The sequence below is a fragment of the Lagopus leucura genome, unplaced genomic scaffold (assembly GCF_019238085.1).
Source record: "Lagopus leucura isolate 7727_CA_CO unplaced genomic scaffold, USGS_WTPT01 Super-Scaffold_100009, whole genome shotgun sequence".
NCBI lineage: Eukaryota > Metazoa > Chordata > Aves > Galliformes > Phasianidae > Lagopus > Lagopus leucura.
Genome location: NW_024962266.1, coordinates 12180586 through 12199775, shown reverse-complemented (window position 1 = coordinate 12199775; position 19190 = coordinate 12180586). Strand labels below are relative to the sequence as shown.

The 19190-nt window shown below is 38.5% G+C and overlaps 1 protein-coding gene across 2 annotated transcripts in view; it reads right to left on the bottom strand.

The window, feature by feature from the left end:
- Window positions 1–19190, bottom strand: part of DPYD (dihydropyrimidine dehydrogenase) — a 316371-nt gene that overhangs the window by 32390 nt on the left and 264791 nt on the right. Inside the window, exon 20 of one of the 2 annotated variants that reach the window (XM_042873805.1) lies at window positions 11116–11295. In XM_042873805.1, the coding sequence (XP_042729739.1) occupies window positions 11116–11295 (180 nt within the window). The remainder of the gene's footprint in view (window positions 1–11115; window positions 11296–19190) is intronic. The other variant, XM_042873806.1, reaches the window with a different exon arrangement.

Below are 19190 nucleotides of genomic sequence, written 5' to 3'. Positions count from 1 at the left end.
ATGTGAGTTGTTCATAGCTTAGTGATGTAATCCGAGTAAAAGAAAACATGTAGAAATATTTGTGCTCACAGGGCTTTGTGGTTTATGTTGAGCTTCCTGGTTTTCATAATGCAAATGGAAATTTTTGAAACGGACACTTCAAGATGTCAGAAGCTGTCAGCATTTGAAAGAAGGCTCAGTAAAGGTACTGAAAAAAGGCTGGTGAGCCTGGGCTAGACTTCTAGCCTGGAACTGGAAAGGATGCATTTTTAGCATATCTTTTATATCTTACATGAGAACATAACTATTCAGCAAACAGTAAGTAATGATTAGCATTTAGGACGCGTTGCTCTATGGCGTAAAGACGGGTAATATAAACAGAATTATAATTGATAGGTTCTGGAATTGATCTATTTTAAACTCAACTGCAAGGTCTTGGATGCAAAAAAGATGTAGAAAAAACATGCACTATTTCAGCGCTTTGCTTCTGGGTTTCTTATGAATCCAGACACACTGTATGAAACAGCAAGGTATTTGATAATTTTTATGTATAAATAAATCAGCAACTTGGAAGAGATACTACATAGTAATAGCAAAATACGCATTAATTATTCCAAGCAGACAAATAGGAAAGAGACAAAATGTATAATAAAAGAATAGATATGCAATATGACATATCCTGAGTAATGTATGGGCTATAAAATGACTTAAACTCAGTAGTTCCAAATGTAGCTATCAAAAACAGAGAGGTGGCATAAAGAACAAAACGGAGCTATTTCATTAAAACTTGTCTGCTGAGTTGAATGAAGGGCGAACAAGGTCTTACCTATGTGAGGATTAGACCCACCTTCTTAATAACAGCTAGTGGAGGTGTTCTTAAACATCAACCATCGGAGTACCCAAGTGCAATCAGTCTGAATGAGATCCCAGGAAATCAATAAAATTCTTGCCAGGCCCCTTCAAACTATTATAGAGCCTCAATGTGCTACAGAGCTGCAGATTACAGGCTGGCTGTAATTGCTCCCTGGAACAACCCAAACACGGTTCCAGGGCCTTAATGAATTCTGTGCAGCATGGATAGGTCAGCAAAGTACAGAAACCTCTTTTCTCAACTCCTACATGTAGAAATGGTGTGCCCAACGTTTCCTTTCACTTACGGGAGGCAGTTGCCCTCTGCCAAAGTATGACTAATGTGCAGTGAAACAGAAAGACATTTTTAATCCATTTGTCTGTAAAACCCCAGAAACTGCCACTCTCGGAGCTGAGGCGTACATGTGATTGGAAACAGATGATTACAGAAAAATCTTCACTGTTTTTTTTTATAGCAATGAAAATAAAATGCATGGCAAAGATCATAATCAAGATCCTTGAATATGTTCTTAATCTTTAAGCAGAAAGACATTTCAATTGCACATTGCCAGGTACAGTTGGCTCCAATGGTTTACACTGAGCCATTGAAACACTCTGTTAGGATGCAGTGGCTTCCAAGGATAGCTGCTAGGGCTCAGCTGAAATGCTCAAAGGGCCATATGCTAGCACATGCCTATCAGACAGGAAAAATCTAAAGCCCAGCACATACACCTGGCAACCTGAAATGTCTCCTGGCAGGATTTTGCTAGACTTCATGCATTCAGGTCTTAAAAGTCCTCCGTCCCTTTAATCTCAGCAACACAGCATGAAGCCTCCATCACTTCAAAAAGACTTGCCTTCCAATCAGGATATTTTTTCTGCTGCTTTTCCTGAACACGTCCTTTTCTTTCAATTCAGTGTTGGCAGAATTTTCGTTCTACATCATAAAATTCCTTACTCTCGATTGATTGTAAACTTCAAATATTTGTAGATTTGAGTTCTTCACCTGTTATGTTTCTGTGCATCCTTTAGAAAGGACATACAGACACTTTCAAGTTTAGTTTCTTTAGCCTCTCCCCATAAGTCACTCCTGGATTTCTGATACATTTGTGCCTGTGACTACACTTAGGGCTCCTAAATAAACCTGTTCTGAAAACAAGAGATGTTTTGGTCAAGAAAATAAAGTGAAAAGTCATAAAATCTCTCTCAAAACTAACCCAAGAATAATACAGTTATTAGAAAACAGCCCGAAAAGCAATATTTAGTCTGCTATAGCCAATTCTACAGATTTTGTTTTGTTTTTTTCCTTATGTGAGCATTGTGGCTCACAAAGCACCTTTCTAAGTAGACAGCTTCCTCAGGTGCTTGAGAGGTAATTTTGTTTCAGAGTCTAAGATCCCAAGTCTTTGCATGCACATCAGTAAGTGCATCTGTGACTAGTACCACAAACAAAATGGAACACGTAAATAAATGAAGCATTTGCTAATAATAGTTACCTGGAGGTACAGAAGAGACATTTTTGTTTGGCTAGATATTTGTAAGTCATCTGAATATTGGCAGGATATAACCTGCATCTCCTTAACACTACACCTCAGATAATATCAAGTATTTTACCAGTGCTTAATGAACAATAAAGGTAGTTAGAACTACTGCTTAGAAATACGCAATATTGTTTATAAATGGCTTGGCTCACTAGGGGTAGATTCTAGAGGAAGAATTTCATATCACCAGGTCCTCAGACTTGTAATTATAGCTTACATTTTGAAAGGCACAACCTTGCTTTCACAGATGAAATTTGCATCAAAATCTGCACTTACAAAATCAGAGAATGGTTTTGCACATATAAATTAATTGCTGACATTTTCTGGTGCTTGAACTGCAGACAATTAGCTCTCAGTCACTACTGACCGGGGCTTTGCCCAGCAAGGATGCAAATGCAAAAAATAAGGCTCTGCGACTAATACCAATCCCACGAATACTGCAGTGTCCTAAACATTGCCAAACTTGGTGAGTTTCAACTCACAAAGAAAAATCTCTTTGGCTGTAAAAGCTGATACAAAACCAAAGGTTGGAAGAAGAGGGTGGGGGAAGGGGAGAGGGAGACTGATTTGCTTTCAATGAATATGAAAAAGCTGATCTCTGCCATTGAGCAAAATTCTTGCACCAGCAAGTGCTGACTGATTGCCATGAGGAATGCTTTATCACCAAGATCCAGACACCCTGTCATATGGTGATTATTATTCCTGTCATGACCCTCTGGTCATCAAGCCACAGTGTCTTTTGTCACGAAACAACTATCCAATAAGGAATAATCTAGGAATAAGCCTGTGGCATAATATCTTCTACTTGCTTATACACACAGCAGGAGTAGGAAAATCTTCTTCCTATGAGTTATTACCTGCTCTAATCCACTTTGGAAAATAGCAGTATTTCCTTAATTTCGTGAAGCACGCAAACATATTTTTCACAAGCCACAGCAAGCTGAATAACTCAGCCCAGAGCTGAAATAAAATCTCAGCATTCTCTGAGGTAGAGACAAATAGTCCAACATCACCATCAGATCCACACAGAAATTATCAAACGTTCCCATTAAAACTTAATAAGGACATGTAAAGGCTGAATTGGGCACCATCTTGTTCTGCTTTTAATCTTACATTGTCTACAAGGCCGAGGTCTGGCCTAAATCCTGCTTTTGGAGCAACAGCTCTGACACACAGGAGCAATGCATGTTCAAAGCCCCAACAAACACATGTACCACCTACCAATCTTAGCTCTGTTTTCATTCCTAAATGCTAAAGCAACACTAAATTCTTCCTCATTATCCATATTAATATTATCTAACTATATAGTTCTGCAGAACTCATCAAAGCTTCTGCGCATTATTTCCCTGACTTTTCTAATTCTGCTCTCTGAGAATGGAGCCAGCGCTCTGCAATCACAGACAGCACACTGCACTGAAAGCATCCCAGGAGGAAGGGCTGGACAGCCCTGCTCCAACAGCAGACGGGAGAAGCCATGTCTGGCCATGCCAGCCAATTCTTTTCACATCTTTTCTGTCCTTATTGCTTATGTAGATCACCTAACACAAGGACTGTTTTGAACAGTTTTATCCAACCAGCAAGATAGATAAGTAACAAATACAACAATACACACGCAACTGTACAGAATAAAAAAGTAATGGTGTTAGAGGAGGATGATGCACACAGACATTAAGTGTGACACTGGGGAGGAAGTGGGGGTAAGTGCGCATGGTTAATATGAAAAGATGTCAAAAAAAAATGAAGCATAATAATAGTGCAATTTATCCTTGCTAAACGTACTGCGCCGTGCTATAATTAAATATGAAAACCTAAATTTATCTCTATGTTTGGCTGTCATTAACTTAACAGGGAGTGCACATGTTCTAATCTAATGGCTGATTTTTTTCTCCATGTGCAGCATATTAAAATGTATATTAGCCTCAAGGTGCATAAACACAAAATAATAGACCAAAGGTTTTGGCCTGTGGAGAAAAAAATCCATGCTCAAAGGCCGTCAAGTAGCTGGTGATGCAGGGGAGACACTCACTTAGCCTCATTAAGCCAAAGCTCTCTTTTGCTTGTCTTTTGTTCTGCATGACAGCAGCCTCTTTGTTGTATAATAATTCATTCCAAGTTCGTTCCAAGCTACCGAAACTGGTGAACTGTGGCCATTTTAATGAGCAGTATTGGTGGTATGCATAATCTGGAAGCCACGTGGACCAGGCAATCACAGAGCACTGCAGCCAGCAAAATGAGATACTGTCGAAATCACAAATTTGTCAAGTTGTTTTTGGACAGGGTATTATAATAAGCACTAAAATATGCATCTTATTACTCTGCATCTGCCAGTCAAAGATCACTGTAATGAATGCATGCTGCAGGGTATGACCAGGCCATTTTCCTAAGTAAAACAAACTGCAGAGTACAAAAAAAAGAATTATGTATTTTTGGCAGTGCCTGGATTTTTTTTTAAATCCTTTTGCAACAAGAGCTGGATTTTCCCGGCATGGTGTCTGTTGCCAGCAGTGAAAGCACTAAAACCAACACAGCCAAGGAGTTAATGTGAATACACTGTTTCTTAATAGCCACATTCACTAGCTGTGAATATCAAACTTTAAACTCAGTGCTTAAAGCAAATTTAGCATACAGTACATATAAAACCTACAAAGATTAAACTTCTTACCTTTACCTTAATAATCCTAGTTCCTTTTGTTTTATCAATTTCTACTGAAAATGGCTTCTCTGTTAGGGAAGATACATTTTTTATAAGAAACTGTGAACTGCATAAGAAACAACACTGTAGATAATCACAACATAAACTTCCATAATAGACCTGTTAAGAAAAAACTAACGTTAGAGAGGCTGTTTCTTCACATATTGTTTAGGTTAGTGACTTTTATCTAGCCTTGCAAACTCTGGGGGATTTATCAACAATAACAAAGCCATGTGACTGGTACAGCAGGGTGCAGAAGGTTGCTCTGCTAGTGCTCCCTGGACTACTCCTGAGGATGCTCTGCAGACGGACCATCAGACTCCCATGGGGAGCCATGTCTGGGGAGGCCCTTCTCCACCCTGAGAGAGAAAGTGAAGAATGGAGAGAGGGGAACAGGAGGAAAGGACTTAATTTTTCATCTGTCTGCAAATACATTTATGTAAAACCGTATTTTTGGTCAATCCAACAAGCTAAAACAGGCTAAAATAGCCCCTGAGTGCGCTGATGCACAGTCCCTTTAATACCCTAAACAAAGAGCCCTTCTTTATCAACAATGACTTACACTTAGAATCATACAATCATTAAGGTTGGAAAAGACCTCTAAGATCAACTAGTCCAACCACCCACATACCACCAATACTGTCCACTAAACCATGTCCCTTAGGAAGCTGTGACTGGCTAAAATCTATATTTCAGGTGCAAGCATTCATGAATAGGAAATGGAATCAATAGCATCAGCCTAAAATTCATCTATTCTGTCTGAATCTTCAGAACTGCTGATGGGAGTAAAGGAAGAAAGGTTTGTTTTGTAATGTGACCTCTCAACTACCATTTGATGAAGCGGTCTGCATTTCTGGCCAATGGCAAGTGCTGTAAACAAGAGGGCAGTTCTTCACCACTGTGGAAAACTGTCTTCCCAAACAACAGTTCACAAAGGGCACTTCCAAATATAAGGGGTGATCACCTCTGCTCATTGAAGGTGGTCAGAGGTCTTGGAGAATCTGAAAGCAGCCAAAACTTAGTGCATGCATGGCAACAGTGTCCTTATGTAGCTGGCAGTTTACTTATATAATAAAAGAGCCGATGTAATATCTTACATGAAGCCTTGAAGGTTTTGCAAAATTTTCTCTTTGCCCTGTAAAAGCCTGTTTAGATTTGACTGCAATAAAGTTAAAATTCAGCAGGCTTCTACTACTCAGAAGAATCAGCTTCTAGTACCCATTGATATGCAATGGAGAGCATGTTTAGTCATAACAGGAAGTCCTTGTATTTAGAGAATAAAATGAGCAGTCTGTTAAATTTAAGTTACAAGAATTTTCTATGAAGTTCTTACACTGAACTGTGCATGCTCAGGATCACTCTCTTTCACCTCTTCACTGAAGACACTGTCTATGTTTTTACCAGATATGGAGTTTATGTTTGCATTACAACACAATCCCAACAGATGAGGATGATCACTAGGATAAAGAGTTTGTTTGGGTTTTGGATAATTCTGAAATGAAGACATTTCGGTTGTTTTCCTTTTTAACCTTTAAATACAACCAAACAAATGCCATTGGTTTTCAAACTTCTGGTGCTGAAGGAAAGGTATGAAATGTCTGTACATATTTACTCTTTCCTATAAACCCATAAACTGCCACATGTACCTGGCATGTGCAGAGACCACTGTGTTAAGTATGATTTTTATAGCTGACATTAGGTGGAAGTTTATAGAGAAACACTTCTGTTGCCATCAGCTGACACCAGTGTATTTCTTGGACATAATCACTTCAGCTCCCTGGAGTAAGATCAGTGAGCAACTAATAAAAGATTCCTGCAATAAACAGACAAGGTGAGACAGTGACTACGCAGAGGAGATCAAATTGCACCTCTGGGGAATATTGTACCCTGTCTAGATGCCTAGTGCGAACACAGTTATCTTTATCACTCCTGTTGATATATCTTCCTAGGAAACTCAGAGATATTATTCCAAAACACAATTCAGTTAATTTGGAATTATGAGATACTGCAAATGTATAAATATATTAAAAATCCCTCTCTTAAGCAGTCACCCTAATAATTTCAGGTTCTAAGAGCATGCTTAATTGTCTGCCTCATTGCATCATGCTCTGATCTCTATCTAAATTCATGATGAGGCAAGCATGTTCTTACAAAAGTTCTTCCTTGACGGAGCCAGTGAGAAAGAAGTGTGGTGTCACCATTACCTTGCCACTCTCTCATCTCAGTGTCTATATTTGCAAGCTGAGATTATAGCTGAGACAAGCTGACAAGGTTTATTTCATGCATTCAATGGAAAGGTGATTCAGAGGGGATATTAATGACAGCCACCTGTGTCAAAGTTTCAAATGTCAGGTCCTCTCAGAAAAAAACACCTAAACAAGCCATCAGAAAAGCAATGAGGAAGGAAGCCCTGAAAACTGGCTTTGCCCACTTTTGTGAGGCTGACGCAACATGTATGCTAGGAGTGTCTTTGGAATGGCTGTGGATAAGGCTGCAGTCCTAGTAAAGTGTGAAAAAAATTAGTGGAGCTATGCGAAGCTATGGAAGCCAGTGAATAGAAGCCACAACTGGGTTTAGCATTTCTAAGTAGGAATCTCATTGATACGACAGGTAGTGTACTATCACAGGTCACATCTTGGGACAATGGCAGGTACTGACTGCAGCAGCAACCACTGCATTAGCAAACACAGAATGCTAATGGTACAGAAGAGCTATTGGTAAATATGCACCAGCTGCCTCAAAGACGATGCATTCAGAGTCTACAGACCAAAAAACACATTATGCAATGTTGCAAAGCCAAAAAGCACCACTTGAGTTCCCAAAATATTTGTCAGAGCTATGATGCTTCTCATTTGTTAAGGGCTTGAAATTATCAGGTGCAAGTATTTCTAGCATTAATGTAAAAGCACAAACAGGTACTGATCAAAATCATTCTCCTTTTAGACGAAGATGGGTGTGTCTGCTCTTAAACTGCTTATTCACACCACTTAGCACAGCATTTTTAGTACTCTTTCTGTTTACAAAGGAAATGATTGTGATAAATGTAACAACCAACAGAGATAACTGTTCATTTTGCCGTTTATCTGGTGTCTGCAGGGCAAGACAGCTTCGCTTTGATGTCAGGTGCTCTGCTTAGAAGAAAGTGTTTATCATTTCATTGACTCTGGTCATCAAATACTAAAAAAATTCATGACAAAATTCTACTGTGTCACTCTCCTGTGGCAACACTCTGCACTCAGCATCTATTTGATGCAGATATGAGGAAAGGACATGAATTATCTAAAGACTAGAGCACTGCTATATAAAAATATGGACATTAATATTCAGTATTGCACTGTGAGTCCACATAGATACCATTATGAACATATTTAATAAGGAATAGGCCCAGTCCTAATTCTGCAATAGACCGAGGACTGGGAAAGGCTTAATGAACTTTTATACAATCAGAAAGCAAGTGGTTCTCAAAGCTTTTGAAAATTATACTTGTTCCACAGTTCCTTATCATTAAATTTTCAATTGCCTGAATAATCTCTATGTTTCCATATGAAAATCAATAGGAATTTTATCACCTACAAAATGGAGAATTGTTCCTTTATATTTTTATGTTTACTGCAAATAAATCAACATTTTTAAATGGAATCTTCACTTTTTAAAATGCAAAACTTCATCAGTATTTGCTGTTTAGCTTCTTAAGGGGTTTTACCAAAGAAACTGCATTTCATCTCACAGTACCGCTAAGAGAAACTTGGACATTTCCTTGGAAGTTTTTAATAACTGGAATGAAGGATTCTGGCTGTCACATTTTAGTGCACGCGTAAGATATGGTCATACATTATTTTTATCAATGAAAACATACACACCACATCAATAGGCTATCTCCTCTTTTTCAAGAGGGAGTAGGGGTGTGCTTTCCAGTGAATTTATTTTAGAAAGAAAGTCAGGAGTACATGTTATTACTTGCTGCCAAGCAAGCTAGATACTTCTATTTGAATCTAGATGGAACTGCAATACTTAACTGAATTTGCTAGGCACAAGTACATGAAATCCAATATTGATAATAATTTATGAAGGTAAGAATACTGATTCCTATAGTATTGCTAACTTAGTTTATGATAACATAATTAGTTACACTAATAACACTGCTTAGGCACAGTGCAGCTAATTATGATATTATAAATATTAATGATATCAAGCCTTTGTATTTGATTGCCCCTAGTAGGATCATTTATCACAGTACTTCCTTTTACCCGTCTGGTATTATTTTTCTTCCTTTTCCCTTGAATGCTTATTCTTGGACAGTCATCCTGAGCTTCAGTTTAAAAAATATCACTGCTTTATCAATGGTGCAGCTTTATATTTTATTTAGTAGCAATGATCCAGTGATATAATTCTATGCTAAGGGCAATCAAATACAGAATTGGTTATATTCTGAATATCTTGCTCTTTTTAAATGCCTAAAAAAGCCAGCCAGCCATGATTACATCGGGCTTTGTTTTTCATTCTTTTTCATGTGACTCGTTTCAAGTTAAGATTGCTTTGAATTATTAAGTGCTCCCTTAAAGCATCTTTTCACACTACCTTTTTCAACGTTAACTATTGATTTAGTGACAAGCAGAAAATTATAATCTTTTTCTTATTCAAAAGGACACTAGAAACATCTTTGTCAATGGCTGTCTGTTTAGTAAAATGCAAACTTAATTCCAAGAACAGAGAGTGCTGCTTTAAAGAATTGCAAAAAATCTGTGTCACATGAATTGAAAATGCTGTATTTCTACAGGTGTTACAGAAAGGAAGTTTGGATATAACCCTCTGAGACTGGCTTAACTGCTTAGCTTAAGTAGATGAAAATGAAACTGCTTATATCTTCTTTTATTTTTAAGCAGTGTATTATTCAGAGCTTTAGGAATGGGATTGTCTTTTCTTCTGAAAGGTAATGTTATAATTTTCAGAGCTCCACAGAGAACAACAATTCCGGAGTCTCTAATCTCCTGCTAAATCCAACTCCAGTCATCAGCAATGATAAGCAGAGATTTGGAGGCATTTGACACTCCAAATCCTATTCTTTTGTAATTCTTTACTTTTTACAACATTTTCAACAGTGTTATATCAGATTTTTAGAAGGATAATCAATAGGCATGCTGTATAACTGAAATCAGTCTTCAAAGGGATCCCCTCTAGTAACTAGAAACAAAAGCTCTGCCTCCCCGCTGTGCAGATATTTTGCTTAAAGCAGTAGGCAGCAGGGCGTCAGTAGGAAGCTGGTTACACCTCCCTGCTTCTCAGCGAGGATCAGCAGGTGTCCTGGTGTAGGGGTGAGCAGCACTGGGGCTGCTGCAATCTATTGTATCCGGCAAAAATCTCCAAAGATGCTTTTGTAGTAGGGAACTAGTAGAGCAGAGAGGAGGGACAGTCCAGAGGTTAGGAATTCACGCAGACCATAGTTTACATTCCTATTCCACCACTGACTTTCTAGATTTAAATGATCTCATGGAATTTATTAAATCATTCAGTTTTTCTGTTCATCACCTGGAACTTCCTGTCTTGTAGTAGGTATGGGAGTCAGTATCCATGACAGACCACGAGGTGCTCAGGCATGATGACTGTAGGATCATCTCCTACTTGATGGAGCGTTCCAACTATCTACTTGGTTGTGACAGAAGCTGTTTTAGATGGTCAAGTCTAGTGCTAGGGGCCTTTCATATCTCCTGAATATTTCATTATGATGGAACACCCTGGCACAATATCAGTATCTGTCAAAATAGAGTTGAGTTTCACTAGAACAAGCAGTCCAGAAATTGCTCCAAAGCATTTGTTATTTCACATTCTACACATTAAACCACTACTACAAACAGAGTGGAGACATCATATTCAGAGTAAAAAGTTATCCCATATCAAGGCATTTCAAGTCTGCCTCCTTAAGCTGCCCTTAGATATTTGCTAATACACTGAACAAAAAAACCCAAAAACAAACAAACACAAAGCAATTAGCAGAGACTGTGTACAGTGAAGATGGAAATGCATAGACATAGAGTTATACAGGAATAACAATGATACCTTTCCTACCAGATCAGCAATACTGGATACCGGTTTTCCTTTCTGATGGCGCATGGTTGCAGGACTCTGTCCATTCCAGTCTCCAAGTTCCTCAATGCTTTTCAGGTAAAGAAGAGCTCGCAGTCCAGTGCAGTAGTCATCAATAACAGTGAAATCTTGATTCTGGATTGCGCTGCACACCTATGAAATGTAAGTCCAGTTATCAACAATGTCCAGGCACAAGAAGAGCGAGCACAAGAAGTTAGCAAACTTTTTGGATTTACTGATTACTAGATGACCCTCATAGCAACTAAACTGGCAAAGAACAATTGGTATTTATTGGCTGCTTGCTCCTATGTCAGTTCAGGAAAAGAAAGGACTGTGTAACTCCGATTATGTCTAGGTTTCCTGATGGAAGACTTTAGACCAGATCTGAAGGCTGTTTAGAAGCAAATCTGCAGGCCTTGCCCTAAGAGCAACCAAAGTGCAATTCCAGGACTCTGCAGCACACACAGATGCTACCTGCATATGCTGGGTATTCCCTAGCCTGCTTGTTTGGGAAGCACAGATAAATAGATTTAGACCCCAATCAAAGAGAGATTCTGTAGACCAGCCTTCCAGCTCAGAGAAAGGTCAGTCAGAGGAGGCTAGTCAGGATCACAACCATTTGGGTTTTGAGTATCTCCAAAGACAATCCACAACTTCTCAAGGTTTACTATCCAATTGCCCTTACAGTTTTTTTCATATATTTAAATTGAACACTCTGTATTCCAATTTATGCCCATTGCTTTTGTCCTTTCCCTGGATATCACTGAAAGGATACTTTAGGTGCTTTAGAAACACAGGTAGCAGTATAGCTTCATAAGCATACAGAGCAACAATCCCTGATGTGCAAAGCTTAACATTTAGACACAGAACTACTGATAGCATACAACTGCCTGCCTGACAAGTTACAAGGTTTTTTTTAAACTACCCTGTGGGTATCAGCTCTGATTGAAAACCATAGAGATCCCAACTAAACTGACAACAAGTGAATAAAATGCTCCAACTCCTCTGAACACATTCTCATTAGCTAAATCCTAACCCACCAGCGGAGAGATACAGGGTTGGTTGACTACTGCTAATTGTCATTCCCTGGAAATACTCATAAATTCCAGATGTGTCAGTGTTTTCAGATTCTGATTCAGCTTTTATTCTAAAAACTAAAAACAATGCTCCTGATAAAACTGGCATTTACATACACACATAATGAGCACAAAATTGAAATAGCTATCTACCTTTGAACATGAATGTATGGATGTGCACAAATGCAGGCACACTCTTTGGATAAGAAAATATACTTCAGACCACGTTTGGTATCAACACAATAATACAGGGAAAATTAAATGCAGGAACTATATAATTCTTTTTCATATTTAAGATACGATAATACAACTTGCAAATTTGCAGAAAGGTGCACTTCACATTGTAAAATACCATACACTATTACTATGCAAGAGAAAAAATAAGGACAAACTACAATTTAAGCAGAACGTTTTCTATGCAGTGCGTGTACATTATACAAAATCTGTATTTCTGCAGAAACAGCGTGGGCATTAATTAGGTTTGCTATGCCTTCCTCAGACTTCAAGATTTTTATTATTATTCCAGAGAAATTACAGAGAACATCCTAATAATTTCTGGTACAGGATATTTAACAGCAAATCTCAACTGCTGCTTATTTAAACCTCTTTGTTCACCAACAAATTTTCTATTATTTTTGTGCACAGGTACCCCTTTTATTAACTATGCTTAAAAATACTAAAACTGTAAAAAAAAAAAAAATCAGTCAAAAGCCACATTATGTCACTTGAAATAAGTTCAGGCACTGTTGTCAAAATCTTGAAGTATTTTGACAGGATGTATACACATGAGACACACTGGAGGATACCTGTAATAACCTTATAAATAAGGAGGCTTTTACTGTTTTCTATCTTATGGTGCAGTGTTATGAACTGCAACAATATAGAAATGTGCAGAAGATGATATCACACTAAGACTCACTGGGATCAATCCGAGTTCCATGTGCATTTCGCTGCTTGACTTTAGCAGGAAGCCAAGAAGGTTCCAGAACTGTTTTAGTCTTATAGTATCTTCCATTGATCTTCCAATCAATGCAGAAGGCTTTGTTGCCTTTTAGAAGGGGTTGAAAAAGAGAAAGGGGCACTGCACAATGTTAGCCATGACAATTTCTACACTACAGAGATAGCTATTTAGCATCACACCTGGCTGCCTCTGTTTAGATGACACTGTGCCCCCTTGTCAGCACAAGAGAGGTGGCAGGGCAGCAGACTCAAAATCCAGGAAAATCTCAGAACTGAGTTGACCTGTCTCACACATCACCAGTGCCCCTGCTTTGGTCCTGTTGATTGCAGTGGGAGCAGGCATGCTCACTCTCCTCGCAAAGCTGAACGCTGAACACTCACTTCTGCTGATATCTTATTTTACAGGTGTGAAGAGCAGCAAAAGTGGTCCAGCTATAGCTGTATTTAAAATGGAACTGCCTTTTGATTGCACCATCATTTAATGTCTTATTAAACCACCTCAACAGGAGATTAATGCAAACAGGGTGCTACCCTGACAGATACTGTCAGTGCCTCATGCTTGAACCTGATGGAGAGCAGCCCTGTCTGTCGTCATCCCACTGTTAATATCAAGCTTTTCAAGACTAAACACAGTGAAATTTATTTCCCTTTAGACCCTGAAGCAAAAGCCTAAACTTCACAACTGAGCACAAATGAATGGTTATATTGCTCCAGACCAGCAGCCCAAAACCTGTGGCCAACAGAAACTGCTTATGGACAAGAAGTGGGCTGCTTATTTGGTTGAACATCCCAGGTTTTGGAAAGCAAAGGTGCTGGGACTTCACGTGGCAGAGACAGCATCTGTTCAACGTCCCTTGGTCCTGCATAATTCAAGTGAATCATTCTTGTGAGTTAATTAACATTCAGCAGTGCACTGACCCAGGCATTCACCTGAAACAGTTAGGTAGAAAGTAGCCTTTTCTTCTTCAGAAGAGGAAGGCCCTATAAGTAATCAAGGGCTTTGTGACTACGTGACATCCTTGACAGTAAGATCCCTTCTTTTTACCTAATTCAGATTCCTCTTTCTTTCCAGCTGTTATCCTTTGCTCTCCAAAAGAAATAAACAAGCCGACATACTGTGTATGATCAGTAATACTGTACCCTTAATATTCTGAAATATAAAACTGTTCAGCATAAGTTGCAATGGTAGGTAACAATTCTAATCTATACAGACATGTCTGAGATACTGAAAGACACACAATGCCTGCTTTGCTGCTGGTAAATCAAACATACACAGCATGATCTCATTGGGGAACGTGGGTGCGAAATGAATCACAGGCTAAGGCTCTAAGTAAAACTGCTCTGCAGAATGCAGCAATGGAGGAAACATTCAAAGGTCCATGCTGATGTCTTGCATACAAAATGACCTGTCTGCTCTATTACTACATAAACATAAATAACCAGTCTAGCTTTGTCAAAGGATCTAGAGCCATTACAAATCTTACTTGAGGAACTGGAGTAAATTGTCAGGTTGTTATTATTGTGTAAAAGGAATATTACAGAATACATGATTTTTTTTAATCATTCACATCAATCTGAAACTTTTAATTTGCATACTATGAAGAAAAAGTTCATTATCAGTGACAGGTTCTACTACAGCAGTTATACAACACTGTAAGTGCCTCTGCTTTTAGCAGAATCATTACACAACAAAGAGAAGGCAATTTCTGAAGTCTTTCCTGAGACAAATCCCTTAAGAGATCTGTGTAAGAACTTTAAGGTTTAGCTCATAACCAATATTTCTAGCAGGAACAGGAAGAATATCCCCACACTGCATTATCATCCTGCCCAAACTCTGGCATAAGCCAGGGGGCTGTATGCAAGACCTGTGCCATTCACTCAGTGCTCTGAACAAAGCGGCACTGAAGCATTTCCAGCCAGATCATCCACTGAAACAATTTCTATCCAGTGCTTTTCTCACCTTTTCCAATGGAAGATGTTGCAGATGACAGAATAATTTCTATGAAACTAGAAAGAAGAAATCAGCGGGTCAGAGAATCTGGTCTGTTTAGTAATGAGTTGCTTTTCAAGAAGTCTTCTTGGTGTGATTAGATCTGTGAGAACAAGAACACTGCAATGCCTAGCAGCAGTCATGCTCCTATTTGAAACTGTCTCAAGATCACTGTTAAATCCCTTTGCATTTGTGGTAGGTAGTTTAAAAGACAATAGCTTGGAGAAAATTTTAATTTTTACACACTCTGAAATATATACATGTAGCTCTCTTCAGAATACAGGTATAAAATAATTGTCATCTTTAAGAAACCAGAAGTAACAGTAAGGAGGCATATGGGTGGCAGTGATACACAGTAGAAGTAAGAGGCAGAAGTAAGAAAATTGATGGGTATATATTTGTATACAGAAATGCAAAGCACATAGTTTGACTGTTCTACCATATTAGTTTCCATTTGCTGTAGCTGTACAACATCAAAGCAGTGATGTTCTCATATACTGCATTTAGTGATAATATAACGGGCTAGCAATATATAAATAAATAAATAAATAAATCAAATAAATAAATAAAATCAAAGTGAGAGTTTCTAAGTAGTTTCCTGGCAATTGAGACAGCAGGCTCTTTCATCTGTGCTGTAACTGTGGCAGCGCATTGATTTAAACTCCTTCTGAGATCTCAAATGCTTTTATATTCTTAGGTCTTGCTGGCTGCTTTCTCTTTGCTTTTTTTCCTCCCTTCAAATGATAAAATTCTAGCATTTAGCAGAATGCCATCTTGCTTCCCCAGAAGACGGAGACTTATTTCAGCTTCGGTTCTAAACTGCACAGGATCTCTAAATAAAACAGCTCTCAAAATGCCACCCTATTAGGAAATCAGTCTTTGACTTCACAGTTTCTAATATTCTTATCATAGCAAATGGATAAACAAATATTATTCCTCTTGGATACCCAGGAGAGGTTTTACAATGAATTAACATTTATTTCCTATTAATTTGGCTGCTTTTGAAATATCCAAATGGTAAAGAAAATAATTACGCACTGTTTTGATTTTATATTATAATATATATTCTATTTTAGCATTATCTATCACCATTTTACAGAAGCTTTCTTTTTCTACTAAAATGCTTCCTGATAACTACTGAAGATATAAATCCTGCTTCCTGTTAGAGAAATATTTATGAATGACTCTAAGGTGTATTTCAATATACAGTTCAGGCTACTGATTTTTTTGTTGTTGTTCTTTTTTTTGTTAGCATCTAAGGACTAAGATACTGGTGGAAGAAGACTGAAAGCATAACTGAATGCATGGTGCTTCAGGAAGGATGCTATTTTTGCCTATCTACCTACCCATATAAATCAACAGCCTTTAGAAAATTAATGTTATTGTTGTGGGCAAAAGCGTGATTTTAATCTGGGGAAGATATACATAAAATTTTAAAATTATTCTCAGTAGCAACTGGGAAAAACTGACTCAACTAGAAGGGAGATCTTACTGGGCCATGCAATCGATCTGCTGCATAGCCCTCGGCTATGGAAATTACAGTGTATGCTTTCCAGCTCCTCTACAAGAATCTACATGTGCCCAGACATGCAAAGCAAAAAGCAGTACACACTGGTTGCCCAACACAGTGCTCAGAATAAAGTGGAAAGAGCTGCTACCTGACAGAAAGGAGACATAAAATCTTCTCCAAGGGGGGTTTCTGTACTTACAATCTTCAGGATAACAAAGTCCATGGAAAAGCTGCCTATGTAGTGGTGGTTCCTCCTCCTCACGTCTCAGTGAGCACTAACTTAGCAGTACGTGAAATGCATAGCCTAAATTATCCTTTCTATCAGTAATTATCAGTTTTGCTGAAGGGTTGTAGGATTAAGAAATATTAGTGGAAGTGGATTATCAGACAAGGTGGTGCACTCTCTGGAAAAAAAAACAAGATTCTTTGTTACAAAGAATAAATTTGTAACTGAGCGAAAGCTTTCCAAATATTGATACAGTACAGATGGAATGATTTGATTCATTCACATTAGCTGCTTAAATGACTCTAGAGATATAGGTTAGCAGATGGGATGTTACTTAACAAGGCTTCAGCTACTGGATCAAGATGCAAAACTGATTTGGATGATGGCTGATAGCCTTTTTAAAACATTAGAATTGAGCTACATGAACTAATGAACTACTGTTTCTTCCAAAGTCCAGGACAGCTTTCAGAAAGCAATCTGGTGGACTTCTATACTGTATCTATGAATGTCCTGAGTTGTGGGAAAAACAACAAATCTTTTTTACTGAGTTCTAGGCTTAACATCCTAATAAGCAGAGGGCTTAGTGGCGGCACTGAAGGGGAAACATATAGCAGAAAGATTCAAAGATGCTAACTGCTCTGTGATTTGCAAGTAGGCAACCACTCACATGCAGGCTTAAGAAACCTATATAAAAAAAAGACTGAATGGTAAAACATCATGTGAGTGTCAGTAATGAAATATTCTAGTTATTTTAGCTATGTGAAGAGAGCACATCAGTGAACTGTTATTCTAATCAAAAGTATAGGCTAATGTCAGTAAGTAATGAAGCTCAAAATGAGCTCAAAGGAGATGAAGGTCTTCAAGAAAACTTGCAGGATAAGTGCTCTACTTCTCTACAGCTCAGATCTTCTCTATAGCAGGACAAAAAAGTGCTGAAGTGGTATTGAGCAGAGCAGAGCTGACATTTAACGAGGATGGGGGCAGGCAGCACAGGTAAGGGAAGCAGGCAGCTGTAGGTGGGCAGCAAGAAGATGCACACAGCTCACTGCAAAGCCACAAAAGCCTGCTGAGATAGGCTGTGAGGAAAAACTGCCTTAGCACCAAGGTGACATCCTTGCTGGGACCCTGAGTACAGGGCACAAACCTTGTCTAGCAACCCTGGGCACTAGTGAGTAGCTAGCAACGTCAGAGAAGAAGGCTAGAATTCACTGGTATAGCAGGAGATAAGAGCACTGTAAGGGAGCTATTAGGCATGTTATTCAATGCATTAATTCATAGCCTGCTCCAAAGTACCTTTCCTCCCCTAAGTCTTCTATGACAATTAATGCATATTTCATTAATTCATATTTCTAAATACCTAAACTGGACATTTAGAAGTGGGAAACTGGTACTTATCAAAGGATTCTGAGTTATACAGTTCTGTATCCCAAATATTTGAGAAGAAAAATGCAGAAGAAATGAAGAATTTTCAGAAGGCTCCCTGTGATAATAGTATTTTGGCTAATTTTTTTTTCTCCTGTCAACCATCCCTAGAGGAATGGTTATATTTCCTTATCTCACTAGAGCATTCTGTCAGTACTTGGAACAGCAAAGTGGATCTTTATGCAGTAGGTGGGCAAATACACTGATAAAAGTGCTGATCGTGATCATCTTCACCCAGAAAACAAATATGATTCCACATGCCTTGAGCACTGAGCAGTGTGGAGACAGCCTCATAATCAGCCATCTACAGCAAACTGTATCACTGTACTCTAGATCCATAAAATGAAAGATACCGTTGAAAGCAGATGAACTAACTCCCCTGTGTAAACAGTACAATCACATGCACAGGCTCTCCATCTTTAAATATATTTTGAATATCACTTCATATTTCGTTTGTTAACACCTAAAGGTCTCACCTCTCTCTTACAAGTTGTGTTGTGGAAAATGAAATCTTCCCTTCCTCCCAGTGGTTCTGCAGCTGCTGGCACAGAATCAGGAGCTGTGCCAGATAGATGGAGATTTACTCAACACATTTCAATGTCCTATATCCCTCCAGTTCCTCAAAAGGTATTTCTAAAACAGATATTAGTTAAATTGCTCAGACCCAGAGGTTTGATGTCAAAAGCCAGACAGCCCCATAACACATTTGGTCAGAAGTCAGTAACATTTTTAAGATTATTTACTTATTTATTTACTTTGTGAGCTAAACAACAAAAACTCCATCCTGTCTTGACTGGAGACAGTAAGCTTTTCCATTTTTGGAAATGCCTGTTTGTCAGAAGCGAGAGTGCCTCTAGGTAGACA